The 14,998-nt window shown below is 34.6% G+C and overlaps 1 protein-coding gene across 1 annotated transcript in view; it reads left to right on the top strand.

Moving 5' to 3' along the window:
- The first annotated feature begins 6,599 nt into the window (after window positions 1-6,599).
- SAB (HYPERSENSITIVE TO PI STARVATION 4) overlaps window positions 6,600-14,998 on the top strand; it is a 31,253-nt gene continuing 22,854 nt past the window's right edge. The window contains exons 1-7 of the mRNA XM_039029102.2: window positions 6,600-7,040; window positions 8,287-8,398; window positions 9,372-9,635; window positions 9,862-10,127; window positions 10,378-10,597; window positions 12,650-12,820; window positions 12,924-13,001. Coding sequence (XP_038885030.1) covers window positions 6,970-7,040; window positions 8,287-8,398; window positions 9,372-9,635; window positions 9,862-10,127; window positions 10,378-10,597; window positions 12,650-12,820; window positions 12,924-13,001 — 1,182 coding nt within the window. The 5' untranslated portion in view covers window positions 6,600-6,969. The remainder of the gene's footprint in view (window positions 7,041-8,286; window positions 8,399-9,371; window positions 9,636-9,861; window positions 10,128-10,377; window positions 10,598-12,649; window positions 12,821-12,923; window positions 13,002-14,998) is intronic.

Raw genomic sequence — 14,998 nt, 5'->3', positions numbered from 1 at the left:
ATTCGTTCATCACACACCTCTTGGCGGCTAGCCACGTTTGTCATATCTCTATGACGCATGAATGATGTTGTGTTGAGCATAAGGTTGTTTCTATCTCTAGAAATACTTCTTATTTTGCTTAGTGAGATCCACAACTACTTACCCCCTCGGACAATTGGTTATAGCTACTTGACTCAATAAGTGATCATAGGCAAGTATTTAAATAGCCATATACTAAGACAATAGGATTAACCCTTAAAGACTCAACTTAGCTTATAGCATTAAACTCCCCCTTACCCCATTGAGATTAGTTATTCATGGTAAATGAAAAGGCGATAATGGAGAGGGGGGAGATAATAGAAGTAGACATGATGAGATAAAAATAGACTTGTTGTTTACATTAGTGAATAATCTCTTGACATTTCAAATGCAATACAACAGTAAAAGACAATAAGAGAGTAAAGGAAAAGACAATTTTAAGCAATTTCTTGCTTACTTCTAACAAATGTGATGTCAAGGTTGCTAGTGACAAAATGGTAGTATGAAGTGGAGAAGATCCTCTCAAGCTCTTACTCCGGTGAAGTTCCGGTGATAAATCGGGGTAGAGATTGGAAGTTGAAGTTCTCATAAATACTCTCTGTTTCACTCTTTGCTTGTGGTGTAAGTATCGTACCTAAGGGTGTTCTTAGGTAAAATTCGACTCTTTGACCTTTTCTTCATGGGCGTCAAGGCTCTATTTACAGAGCCATACACTAACAATCGTTGGGATTCCCGCTCTGATCAACCATCAACTCTGATGTGGTAGGTGAAAATATCAGCATTGCTATCAAGGTCAACATTCTAAAGCTATGGCAGAAGATCCACTGGCACTAGGTCAGAGATCCCGAAGCATGCAATCAAATATTTGTTCATCGGGTAGAAGCTCGGTGTATGCAGACAGATGTTGCGATCAACTACAAAATATATACTTTGGCGCAATTTAACTCATGATATGCGGCCAGTATGGATTTTTTTAGTGTACTTCAACGCAAGTGTATTATCTAATATGAATTCTTAGTATAATCAACGCATATTTTGCTTATCTACTCTCATTATTCTAAGTAAGAGGCTATAATAACTTATATTTCTATAAGTTATCAAGGACCATAAACAAGTTGTTCATTAGAGAATCAATGAAACTTAAGGAGAAATATGTAATTAGGGATAAAACGATAAATTCGACTCAACAGTAATTACGAGCAATCCGTGAAGGATCGACTTATTGATGACTAGTTATATCCATGGACATATAGATATATCTATAGTGCAAAAAGTGTAGCTGTAGATCTTTAGTGAAGTGACCTATAATTAATGAATGTTGATTATATTAATTAAAGAGTTTGATTAATTTAATTTCAAATCATTGGTGCTTCTAATCTGTAGGTCCATTAGGTCCCCTACTAACACTAAGGGTAAAACAAGGATCAATTGATTTTTAGAATAATTTGAATTGTTCAAATTATCTTAGGGAATTATATATTTGATTAATATAAAGTATAATATATAATGATATAATATAGTATATAGTTAATTATAAATATGATTTATAATTACTATATAATACGAGAGAATAATATTTTAATAAGATTTGAATATTAAATCAATATGAATTGGATTCATATAAATTCTATATAGTAAAATTTAATATGAATTGGATTCATATTAAAACTATAGGTTAAGAGAGAAATGTGTATTTTTATATAATTTAAATAATGCATGATCAGATAAATATGTGATATTTATATTGATTGATTAATAGTTAATTAGTTTATATTTATTTAATTATTTATTCTATATTAAGTATGATTATATATATATATATATAGGAAAATTCTTATAAATAGAAAAATTCAAAAAATATTTAGACTTTATAACAAAAAGTAAACTTTTTACTACAAAGTGTAAATATTTTTTAATATTTTATTATATTTAAAAAGACCTTTCAAAAAATATTTAATTATTTTATTATATTCAATATATATATATATATTACTTAAAAATAAATTAACTCCCCTACAATTATGTTGGGGAAGGGAGAGTGGGATGAGGGGTTACTTTCACCTCACATTAGTTTCTATGTTAAAAGCATAGAAACACATAAGGTTTTTTATGCTAGATCTCTAATCACTCTTTGACAATTAAAATTCTATTTCCATTCTCTCTAAAATTCCAAGAAGAATTTCCTTGCCATTTTGGATCCCACCACATGTGATCCTTCCTGGAGACATAGTTGGGTAGCCTAATGGTGGAGTTCGTTGAAGGATTAGTCTTTAAAGAATTTTCATTGAGAAATCAAAGAGACAATGTTAAAACGCTTCCGCTTTGGGATTCAATCCCTTCAACATGCATGTTTAGGTATCTTATCCTAAAGTTGTCTTTACCTCAGAGTTGGCCATCTCCCATGCATGCACCAACTCACCCTCCAGGTGTCAACTCCTAAGGTTTTCTCACCTCAAAGTCGGCCACTTCTTCTATACTTGTCAACTTTTCTTCTCTTTTTTCTAGCTCCTACTTTCATCTCCAACCTCCATGGCTTCAACTGCTGATTGACCCCTATGCTTAACTTTGGATGCATGGTTCCCATACCATATGCCCAACCTACCATGTTTTCTCATTTATTTGGTTTTTGTCTCCTTCTCATAGCATAGTTTTTCCACTTGATTATTTTTCCAAGTGTTCAAGGCCACTCTCCATCCTTACTTTCCAAGTACGCGTCCAAGCTCAGTTCTCCTACGCTTCCAAAATGTCTTCTATGCATCCAAGATGTATCAAAGTTAACTCATTGAGGTCATACATCCAAGATGACCTTTCTTTCTCTTGTTTAGTATTAATATTGCCACACCTCAAAATATGCACCCAAGCTCTCATTCTCTCTCAAGATTACCTTCCATTCTCTTGTTTGGTGTTGATGTCTAGGGTTTCTTGATACAATTCTCCTCAAGGTAGTTGTTTCATGCTTTGTTTATGCTTCTCATGTGCCCAAGATAGAGTTCAAATTATTGGGGTTGATGCCATAAATCTCGTAGGGTCCTACAGTTTATAAACATTGTTGAACAAACTCTTTATGTATTTAATAAAATATATAATATTTTATTCATTATCTATAAAATATATGATATTTTTGTTGCATTAACCACAAACCAATAAACTAACATCCAAAGTTATCTTTGTAACTTAAACATGTATGTGGAGACATACGGGTGGATCATGTTTAAGTGATAACCTAAATGGTCTGTAGTAGATGGATAAGGCTGGGTACCTTATCCTGGTGACACTATGAATATGACTCGCTTTGTAGGTGTTACAATTGTTGTAAAGTGCTACAAATGATCTAATCCTGATCATTCATGTATTAGATATACGAGCGGGGATATTCTATACAAAGGAGTTTGCATAAGACCGGACCACGAAATGTTTAGTCTCATTATATAATACTATTCATAATAGAGACTTACATTTCACTAGGATGACCATAGGTAACATGACCTGAATCCTGAGTGAGTTGTGAACTCCTGCCTATGAGCACGATTCTTTGATTTGTATAGGTGAGAGTGGCCAGATTGTCGACTGAACAAGCCTACCATTTTGGAGATTCGTCTGATTGGGGAACTGGGAACATAACTACACAAGATGGAATTCACTCCTTCCTCGAGGCAAGGGTAAGTAGATAAATTGCTCCCTCAAGGGCTGATTCCGAATCTTGAACAATGTGGTGTTACACCCTCCCTTGGCTTGAGAGAAATTCAGTCATAGTAGGACTATGATCTATTGTTCATTAAAGGGATCAATGGTACTTAAGGAGTTAGATGTAACTACAGGGGCAAAACGGTAATTTGGCCCAACTGTACTTATGAGCATTTTGTGAAGGGTCATCGTACTGTTGATTGGTTATATCCAACGGACACAAAAATATATCTGTAGTGCGAAGAGTGCAGCTGTCGGTCTTTAATGGAGTGCCCGATAGTTAACGGATGGTGAATAATGTACTTAAAGAGTTTAATTAATTATTCATGTACCCTTGGAGCTTCAAGCTACAAGTCCATGAGGTCCCCTTGGTAGCTCAATAGGATTTAGTTGAGAATCAATTTTTGGATTAATTTGAATTGTTCAAATTAACAGATAGACTTAATTATATATGATATAATTAAGTTATTCAATTATATGTGATATAATTATCATAATGTATTTGATACATTATAGCTTAATGAGATGAAATAAATATTTGAATGAGATTCAAATATAGTTTCTATGAATTAGATTCATAGTTGTTAAATTTAATATAAATAAGATTTATATTAAATGTCATATAATAGAGAAAAGAAACTACAGTTTATATTGTATGTAATACAATATTAAAACTATAGGTTCTATGTTATATATATATAAATAATATGGTAACTTAGTTGTTGTTGTTGTTGTTGTTGTTGTTGTTGTTGTTGTTGTTGTTGTTGTTATTATTATTATTATTATTATTATTATTATTATTATTATTATTATTATTATTATTATAAGGAAGAGAGTTTCTCTATCTTTTCTCTCCACCCACTTTAGCGGTTGGTGGTTAATTATGGCAAGAAGAATAAAAAGAAAATATGTTTTTCTTCTTCTTCTATGTTAATCAGAGTTGAACGACTGAGAGAAAAAACCATAAGCGTTCTGTGTCTTTTGAGTTTTGTGATAGAGTTCTCAATCTTCTTCCACCTCCACATTAAACTTTCCCTCTTAACCAAAATAGTCAGAGCTCACCACTCATGGGCTCTCACCCTGAGAATACCAAGGTTTCATTGTATTAGTGTCCGGATTTTTGTTTGAGGCTTATCTTGAAGAAGGTCTTCAAGTTGTTCATGATTGTTCGAGGGAAAAACGCGAAGAAAAGTTCTTCAAAGGTGAGGTTTCTTGAAACCTTTTTTCTTGTAAAGCATGCTGTAATTTAGATTTAAATGTATATTTGTTTGCTTGTTTACTGTAAAATGTTGTATTCAATAAATTATAGAATTTGGATGATATGCTTTCGCTCAAGGTTCTCATTAGAGTTCCTTCACAAATAACCTTCTAGGTCCCCAAACTACCTTCTATGGTTTGTTCACCTTGATGAGTTGAGCCTACTTATGTGTTGTCCATAACATTTAACCAAATCCTCCTCCTTGACCAACCATGCGTCCAGTATACCCTCCCTATGCATCTAAGATGGGTCTAATGCATCATTTATTCAAATGATGTATATGAGATCATTCTCTTGTGATCTCGTGTCCAAACATCTTAGGTTAGGTATCCAATACTTTCTCTATGTGCCCAAGATAGCTTACATGCGCCCAAGTAGTATTTTCCACGATCAAAACTTGTGTCCAATGCTTCCAAGAAGTAACACTAGTTCCTTTGGTAAGTACTTCCTTTGTCTACAAGGTTTGAGCTCAACTCACTTCAACTACGCTTCCAACCTTAGGATCGTGAGTTGAATCTTCTCCACTATACTTCCAACCTTAGGATGATGGGTTGAACTTGTTCGACCACGCTACTAATTTTGGGTCATACTCCTTTCCTACTAACACTTAGTCAAATTTTCACTTCTCCGATGGACTATGTATTCAACCCTTCTCCTCCGATCTTCTCCTACTAACACCTAACCAAATTTTTATCCTTCTCTTCTAGTCCATTGCATACTTCACTCCTAAGTTCAACTGCATGGTCCCAACAATTAGAAATTTTCCTAAGTATCATTGCTTCTTTCAAAGTGTAGTTTGAACATTTAGCCAAATTCTTACCCTCCAAAATTCCAGCATGGGTTCCAATTAAGTATTCTTAACTCCAATGATTGTTTAGTGATCTTTAAACCTAAGTGGAGGGAAAAGAAATTGAGGGCTTACAAAAAGCATACTAGGATGCCCCAACATCTCCATGTGCCTAGAAATTTTACGTGACCGCAAAACAAAATATGATAATCCATATATCTATTTTCACAAGAATTTTGGATTCCCACTAAAAAATGACCCCTAAAATTATATTACATGAAAGGATAGTACAACTTATAAGCACTTACAAGATTACTATAAATTTTTTTTAATAGATAAAAAAAATGAGCAAATTGCAAAAGTCACTCTTATAGTGCGACGATGGTTGCAATTTCACCCTCAAACTTTAACTAAAAAAATTAAACCCTCAAATTTTAATTTAATGTTAAAATCGGGCCCTCAAACTTATAATAGTTATAGAAATTGGACATATAAAGGATAAAAATTGAATCTCCAAACTTATAGAACTTTTACAATTAAGAATTTAATTTTAATACTTATATAAATTTGAAGGTTTAATTTTATAATTAAAAATTTTATGGTATAATTGTAACCGTAATATCTATCATTTACTTACAAAAAATTGGCCAGAGAAATAGTAATGGTAATAATCCAATATGCGGAGGCGGGTAAAGAAGGTTCCCGCCACGAAATCACAACTTCCAAACCCGCCCGTTGACAAAGTAGAGGACACGTTCGTCATTTTAAAATTCTCAAACAGCGACAACTCCCGCACGTTTTTCGATATACAGACCTCGGAACACACGGACATACCGTACTCTAACCACATCAGATCCCAACCCGCCCCCTCCACATAATTTGGTCATTAAAAAAAATCCAAGATTAAAAAAAAAGAAACGAGAGAGAAAATGCCAGCCGGTCCATTTTTCTGATCGCCGAGCACTTCACGGATCGGATCTGCGTATCCTATAAATGGAAATGTTCCGATCTCAACGCCTTGAAGACTCGGTCTTGTTGGCTCAGTCGCCTACTGATCGTTCCACAATTTTGGACTTCAATAATCCTAGGGTTTAATTGTGTCTGATGCATACATTTTGATATGAAGTTATGTGCAGTGAATGCACTTTGCTTAATTCGTCGGAATTCGATTATCTGATTCTCTCCCACGCATTTTCCGATACTACCACTCTCCCCATCAGCAATGGCAGCTTCTCCTGTTAATTTTCTCTTTTGGTTCTTGCTCGTTTCGATTACACTATGGCTGGTTTTCATGTAAGTCCCTGAATTACTTACATTTCTGCTTCACTTATTCCTGTTTGATCGTTTAAGTCAATTTGGTTTTCTTCACAAGCTCAATGCCATTGCATTGTAGGGGTAATGGTGGAGAACGTTTAGGAATGAGAAACTGATTGTTTTAATTTCAAGTAGATTATTGTACTCCTATGACTTCTTCCCCTGGTTTGGGAAGGGTGGGGAATGTCATTGACGCCATATGAGTTATTTTTTAATAATTTAATCGGTCATTGTATATAAGGGAGAAGATGAGTTGTTTTTAGCTTGTATATGGTGGACTTATGACCTCCTGAACGTTGCAATACAAGATGAATTTGTCACATACAAACTTCTATTCTGAGATATGGAAAATAACCCCAAAAAATTCCGTGAAGGATTCGTTGAACATCAACCACAATGAAGATTAATCAATTCTTTCTAAACTGAAAACAAGGAGCCAACTTCAGAGTCATCAAATAACACCATCCAATCAGAACCCAAACTACATCAATTTATCTATCTAGACTACACAGTGAACGGAGGTCCTAGTTTGAACCATGCTGACAGAAACAGTTCCAACCCAACTCTTGAATGAAGCTCGATCCTCCAAACTGCTTGGATGAAAAAATCACCTGAAGTTTGATTCTCCAACTTGTGATGTTTATAAAAACATATTAGAAGTAATTTAGTCTCCTCAAGAAATGGCTTGTTCTTTTATTTCTTTTGAACAAGAAACAAAACATAAGGAGTACAAAAGTGCCAAGTATACAATGTGTAGACAAAGAAATAAAAAATAAAAGGGGAAAAAAAGTAGGAAACATCCTATGAGAAAGCTCTCCAGTTTGAACATATATCAGAGGGTGAATAGTTGACACTATTTCACTGCATTGAGCAATCTGTTAAATAATCTTTTGGTACATGTGTTAGTGGAAGCTCGGTAGATTCAGAAACATAAGTAGATAATGGAAGTAAATAAGTAGGGCATTCAGAATAGTTGTGCTAGTGGATTCCTGAGCAAGAAATATGGTTTTGTGTTTTGTTTAGAGAAATTTATCTATCTTTAGTGTGACAATTCTGTTACTGATTTCTGGTTAAGATTTAATTGCTGCTATCTCATCAAGATCTTATGATTCCATTCCAACTTCCAATATTCTCATCAACTTCCTTTAAGATTGCATCAATGTTGATAATTTCAGTTGGGATTCTGATTCATCGTAGGTATAAAACATCTATTAATGTTTTTCAGGTTCGCTTCTAGACTGGTGGCTTGGATCTTGAGCAGGGTTGTTGGAGCATCAGTAGCGTTTCGTGTTGGAGGGTGGAAATGTTTAAGGGATGTTGTGATCAAGTTTCGAAAGGTTTCATTTACATTTGTAAAGTTGTTAAATTTAATTTAATATTTAATTATGTGACCTAAAATTTAGGAACAAGGAAAATAAAATGCTCTTGAAAAGCCTCGTGCCCTTTCAAGAATATATTAGTATTAGTAACAGTCATTAGCCTTCCACTCTCCTGTGTGGCTTCGTGATGCGTGGATGGGTTAGGAAAGCTGGGGAAGGGATAATTGTCAAAGCTGCATTTTCCCTTTGGTTTCTGAACAAATATGGTTAATTTAATCGTAATTTATTTGAATAAAAATTTATTTAAACTGTTTGGTGTGATGTTGAATTTAGAAGTAGGATTTTGGGAAGCTAATTTTGCCTAATGGTCTATAAGTTGTGTTTTTCTATCGGTTTTCTTAGTTTAGAGGAGGTATCATCAATTAGATGTAGTCGTTGATCACCCGACCCAAAAAATGAAAAAAGGAATGAAGAAAACCAGCTGTTTGCCTCGTGTGTCCTCTTTTGTTTTCATCCTTTTTAATGCAGTATAGATTTCCCTGGCTGTTCCAACCTCCCAGTTCAGACACACGCACACAAAAGTCTCATCTAGACTGTCAACTTTAATGGGGTACCCTGATATCAAAATTTTGCATTATGAAGGTTCCAAAGAACAATGAAAGGGATGTTTGCTAAGTTGGACATTCTGTACTTTCAGATAGATTTCTTTTTTCTGTTGATTTTATTTCGGGATATTATATTTCACAACAATCTATGTGGTTTTGACTCCAGCTCCTCGATCAAGTATTTTTATTTATTTCTTTATACAGACTGATAGCTTTCCTAAGCAAAGTTGACTAATTTTATCAGTTACCACCTATTTTTTATGTGCTTTCCATTGCTATGTTATGCACATTGTACTTTTGCTAGAAGAATGGATGGTATTCTGTTGTATTAGGAGGTCATTACTCAAATGGGATTGTGAGACTTGTTGTTATCTGATTATCTTCAGGGTGCTATTGAATCAATATCAGTTGGTGAAATTAAATTGAGTTTGCGCCAGTCCTTGGTAAAGCTTGGTGTGGGGTTTATTTCTAGGGATCCGAAACTACAGATATTGATATGTGACTTAGAAGTTTGTATGAGGCCTTCAAGTAAAGGTAGGCCAAAGTCGTCGAAGCCTCGGAGAACCCGCAGTTCAGGCAGAGGAAAGTGGATGGTTGTAGCCAATATTGCTAGATATTTATCAGTTTCAATAACAGATTTGGTTCTAAAGGTATGCATAGTTCTGAGACTGATGTTTGCAATGTTTTTTTACGATTTTTCAATTGAAACACATGATTCTGAAAGTTACTTATATATTTGGATCTATATGTTGTAGAGCTGATTACTGTGCCATTTTGTCTTCTATTTATACTAGTTCTGATTAATTTGTTATGTTTATAGTAGTTTTTTTTTCTGTTTCTTTTTTGTTTGTGCAATTGGATCTTGGAACATTGCAGACTCCCAAAGCTACCGTTGAAGTAAAGGATTTTAGCATTGATATATCAAAAAATGGTGGAACAAGATCAAATTTGTTCGTCAAGTTACAAATATTGCCTATAATTGTGCATATTGGTGAACCACGAGTTAGTTGTGAACAGTCATCCAACTTAAGCAGTGGGGGATGTATATCTGCTGTCAATTCATCTTTTGCCACTATGGAGAAATCTTCTGCTCCTTTTAGTTGCGAAGAATTCTCTTTGTATAGTGAATTTGGTCACGACAGGTACTTTCTTTTGATTGTTTCCGTCGTTTTCATTCTGCTTTAACAAATGTGGGCCTTTATCTTGTCAAATTGTAGTTTAATCATTTGATAAGCATGTGCCCATTAAATTCTATGGCATTTTCCTATCTTTTGTGTTTGTCTTTTAGTTTCTTTGATGTCCCGTAATATTCTCATTATCGTGATCTTGAAAGTAGTCTATTTGATAGAAAGTTTACATTTTTATTTTATTTTATTTTATTTTTTGACATAGGGAAGCTGGTATAATCGTTAAGAAGGTTGATGTCACTTTTGGGGAGGTCAATTTGAACTTGAATGAGGAGCTATTTTCAAAAAGCAAGAAGGGGAAAGACACTTCTTTTGCCTCGGAAGAAACGGTAGATTCAACTGCTGATTCTCTCCCTGCAGTGAAGCCACAGAAGAAGCAAGCACTTGCATCTCTTTCGAAGTATTCCTCTGCTTTCCCAGAAAAGGTTGTATTCTGATTCGTTGTTATGTATTTTTGTCTTGTTCAGATCAGTAAGCATTTTAGTATTTGAGTGGTTTTCAGTCTCACTGCACTCCTCTATTTATTGAGCTCTGTTTTCAGAATATAAAGGTAGAGCCGTAGAACAGTTCACTAGATTTTACCTCATTATTATTGAGGAATCTAGGTCATGAGCTTTCTTTTGTTTTATTTTTGTTATAATTTTGATAAAAAGCAAACATCTTTTTGTAGGTGCGCTCTGTCCATTATTGTTAATATTATTTTTTGATATGAATCAAAGATGTATATTCATCAAAAGAGCCACAAGAACTAAAGGCAGGGGTAGAGGAAACCCCCTCCCACAAAACTAATTAAAAAGAGTCCTCCAATTGTTAATAATCATAAGAAGGCTATAATTACAAAAGAAACTGGTGTAATTTGTACGCTACCAAGAGCTGAAAAAAAGCCCAAAAAGAACTAAAAGAAGCAAACTTATCTTCAAATATCCTACTATTCCTTTCTTTCCAAAGACACCACCAAAGTGCATGAGTAGCACATCTCCAAAGGATTTTTCCTTTTCCACAAAACCTTCCACCATCAAGACCATCCATCATCCAATCATCAATCTTCTTAGGAAGACAACTAACCACCCCAAAAATTACTAAAAAGAATCCTCCAACCTGTAGAAACAAACTCACAACGCAAAACTGGAACTCTTTTCTGTCCATTAATTTTTGTATTACTGCTTTGTGCATATTAATGTCAACTGGAACTCTTTTTTGTAATCCTTTAGCTGTTTGAGAGTAGCTCATTCCCTGCTTTGTATGAGCCCCTTTGTGACCAATACTAATTCTATTATTTCTGATTAGAAAAAAATTGTAGGAATGTGAAAGGAAGGTTGATTGAAACTTCTGATAAATATGTGAAGTTGACGTATGGGAAGAAACCATATAGGATTCTTTGATATGTATGTTCTTTTAGTAAGAAACAATTGCATTCGTTATGAACAAATGATTTGGTGTCTGACCAAGCCAAGAGGCTAGGGTGATTACAGAAGTATCCTTCAACCAGCTAAATTGAAAAGGAACAAGCCATCACTCTTTAACATTAAAAGAAATGTTCCTATTTCTATCACTTGAGATCTCCTAAAAGATAATGGGACATTTCTCCTAACTGAGTTTAGGCATCTTCTTGGACAACAATAGGCTAGTTGGGCAAAATAGTAGCAGGCTTGATATATTGCTTTAGAACTGTTGAAAATCATCCGGGACCCTTCTGATGTGGAAGATACATGTGATTAGGAGTTTGGATTTATGGCGAAAATTTATCTTTTCCTTGATGAATATTTGCGGCCAGCCTGGTTTTCTTGACTAGGAAACATATTACAACCATCCTTCCCTACTGGCCAATCATAATTTGATTTTGAATTGATGCATGGGTGGAGCAAATTAAAGGCCAGGGGGGCCCATGTCATGCTTGGTTTTCCTTCTTTTAACCCATACTTTAAGATATCTATTTTCTCTCTCTCACTCTCTCTTCTCTTTTCAATTTGTAATTTTGATAGCAACCCAAATGCATTGATAAAGGAAAATATTCAAACAGCCAATTAATATTGCACGTGCTTATGAATGAATTTAATTCTTTAGACCCTGCCTAATGACCATTTGATATTTCAAAATTATTCTTGTTTGCATCTCACAATTCTTGACGATGGTTTTCATCTTTCCTAGAGAAACATCTGAATAACTACCTCTTTTAGTTTTCAAAACTTGACTTAGATTTTGGAACTCCTGAAAAGTAGATAATAAAACAAAGAAATTCATGGGATAAAGTAGTGTTTATAAGTTTAATTTTAAAAACCAATAACTAAAAGCAAAATCTGAGTTTTGAACCTTTAATTATTTATTTACATTTAGCATACACTTGACATCATTTTTAATATTTTGTAAGCTTGTGTCAGCTCTGTTTCACTGTCTTCCTGTAAGAATTTTTCTGGTTGCATTTATCACAGCGCAGTGAATTTTATAGTGAAACTGATAAACGAGTGTTTCTTTGACAGGTTTCCTTCAGTCTTCCTAAACTGAATGTTATGTTTATGCATCGTGAGCATGAGCTTGTTGTTGAAAACAACATCATGGGCATTCAATTTAAGATAATCAAATCACGCTGCTTGGAGGATTTAGGAGAGACTGCACGTCTTGATCTTCAAATGGAGTTCAGTGAGATTCATGTATTGTTTAATCTTTTGTTGATATGGAAACTTGCAGCTCTCATTTTAAATATTTGTCATGTAGCTTGCTCAATCTTTTTGACTATGTTTCCTACGATCTCAGTTACTCAGGGAGGCTGGCACTTCCTTTCTGGAGATACTGAAAGTCGATATAGTTACCTTTGTTTATGTTCCAATACAAGTGAGTATCCTCAATTACAGATTTAAGGTTATTTTCTTCACCTCGTTCATAATCATAATTTGTTCCTTGGTGTTCATTCAGCTTTAACGAATGTTAGGTCTTTGTCTTGTCAGAGTGAAGTTTAATCATCTTCAGATTATCATTTAAATACCTTTCTAATTTGATTGATTTAAAGAGGCTAAAAAAGGTAATGGAAGATGAAGCTTTCTTTTGTGGAATGATGGTAAGTTGAATGAAGATGTTTGTTCAAAGACTTCTTTAGAGCATCATCTGCTTCTTAATTTAAATGACTCGGGTGACTATGGTCCTAAGGTGGCTGGTCCTATCCTTCCCATAGATGCTACATTTTCACAAGAATAGCCACTTGAAGAAGACAAGCATATCTCCTTAGCCTACAGTGAGTACTAATTGGGTGAAGCCAAAGTTTATGAAAGCGTTCCCATTGCATCATTCTCGAAAGAAAGAAGTCCCCATTATCCCTGAAAGCTTAGAGAGTAATTCTAATGCTTTAGAAGAATCTTGTACTCATCTTTTGATTTCTTCTTCACACTCGATAACGCATCATAATGTCTTTTCAAAACATCAGTCTTGGGATCCTGTCAACCTCTCTAAGCAATCCATCATCTCTTTTTCCTTAGGTCAGATGTTCAGGTTATTAAGGGGGATCCAAGCCCCTTTTTCTAAAGAAGTTCTATAATCTTTTGATGTTGATGAGGAATCAATTGTAAGTGTAAGCAGTAAGAAAGAAAAATTTCTTATAGAGGAACCAAAGGGTGTCTCAGCTTCTCTTCCACAACACACACACCATGTATGCTTTAGAGGATTTTCAGAGGCAATTGCAGAAGCAACGCCAGTGTCTTCTCCTTTGATTTCTGAAAAATTCTCTTCTCTGGTAAAAGTTTGCAGTCTTCAGATGTGGGCATTTCCTCCTAGATCTTTGAGAGTTACAGTTTAATGGTGTTCGCCCTGTTCAATTAGAACCATTAGCACTTTTATGGATTTTTTGGGGCTGGATTTTTTGTCAGTCAGAGATTCTTAAAGTCTCATTTTCCTCTCATCGGAATTTTTTCAAGGTTTTTTGGTCTGTTGCTATGCAATCTTACCAATTTTTCAGTTCATTGTTTCGCTCTGTTGGTCTATTTGTTTTGGGTCAGTTCGTCTCTTTTGCTTCTTCTGGGGGCTCTTTTTCAAAATTTTTGGTGCTTTTTATTGTAGGCTTTTTCTTTTGTCTTATTTGGCTTGTACACTGTGATTGTCTCTTTTTTCTGTCATTTTTCTTTGGGTACTTTGTACTTTGGAGCATTAGTCTCTTTTCATTTTATTTATGAAAAGTTTCTTTCCTTTTTAGGAAAGAAGAGTAAGGACACTAAGGCAATGAAGCTTATGGTCTTGAGTTGTGTGAAATTCCTCCCTTAAATTCCCAAGGCCTGTTGTTGATGTTTGATTGTTCTATTGAGTTTGAGGCTTGGGTTCAGTAGTTCACACTTGGTTTTTTGGGGCTCAGTTATGCTTTTCTCCCGGATGGTTTTCCTTTTTGGTGGGGCTCAATTTTTTGAGTTTTTTTTTTCCTATACTTTTAAGTTCAAAGCTTTTGGTTTTTGGGATTGTTTTTTGCTCGATTTTCAGTGTGCGACTTTTTGTGTTTGCGATTGGTTTCTTAGACACTTTTGGTGTTTTGGGGCTCAGTTATGCTTTTCTCCCTTATGGTTTTTCTTTTTGGACAAGGCTTAGTTTCTTTTAGTTTTTTTCTTCTTGCTTTATGTTCAAAGCTTTGGTTTTGGGTGTTGTATTTGACTCGATTTTCAGTGTGCAGCCTTTTGTGTTACCATTGGCCTTTTAGACTCTCCCTTTGCTAGTTTCTTTTTGCTTTGTTTGCTTAGTGTGTTCTTGTTGTGGAAGTTTCTTTTCAGTTGTTTGTTCTTTTTGGTTTTTTGTAGTGGTTCTTCTTGTATTCTTTATGTTCTATTTTTCACTCTCTTGCGAGGTTTATGTCTTTG

This window comes from Benincasa hispida, chromosome 4, assembly GCF_027475165.1.
Source record: "Benincasa hispida cultivar pf3 chromosome 4, pf3_genome.v1.1, whole genome shotgun sequence".
NCBI lineage: Eukaryota > Viridiplantae > Streptophyta > Magnoliopsida > Cucurbitales > Cucurbitaceae > Benincasa > Benincasa hispida.
This window is presented reverse-complemented; position numbering and strand designations above follow the sequence as displayed.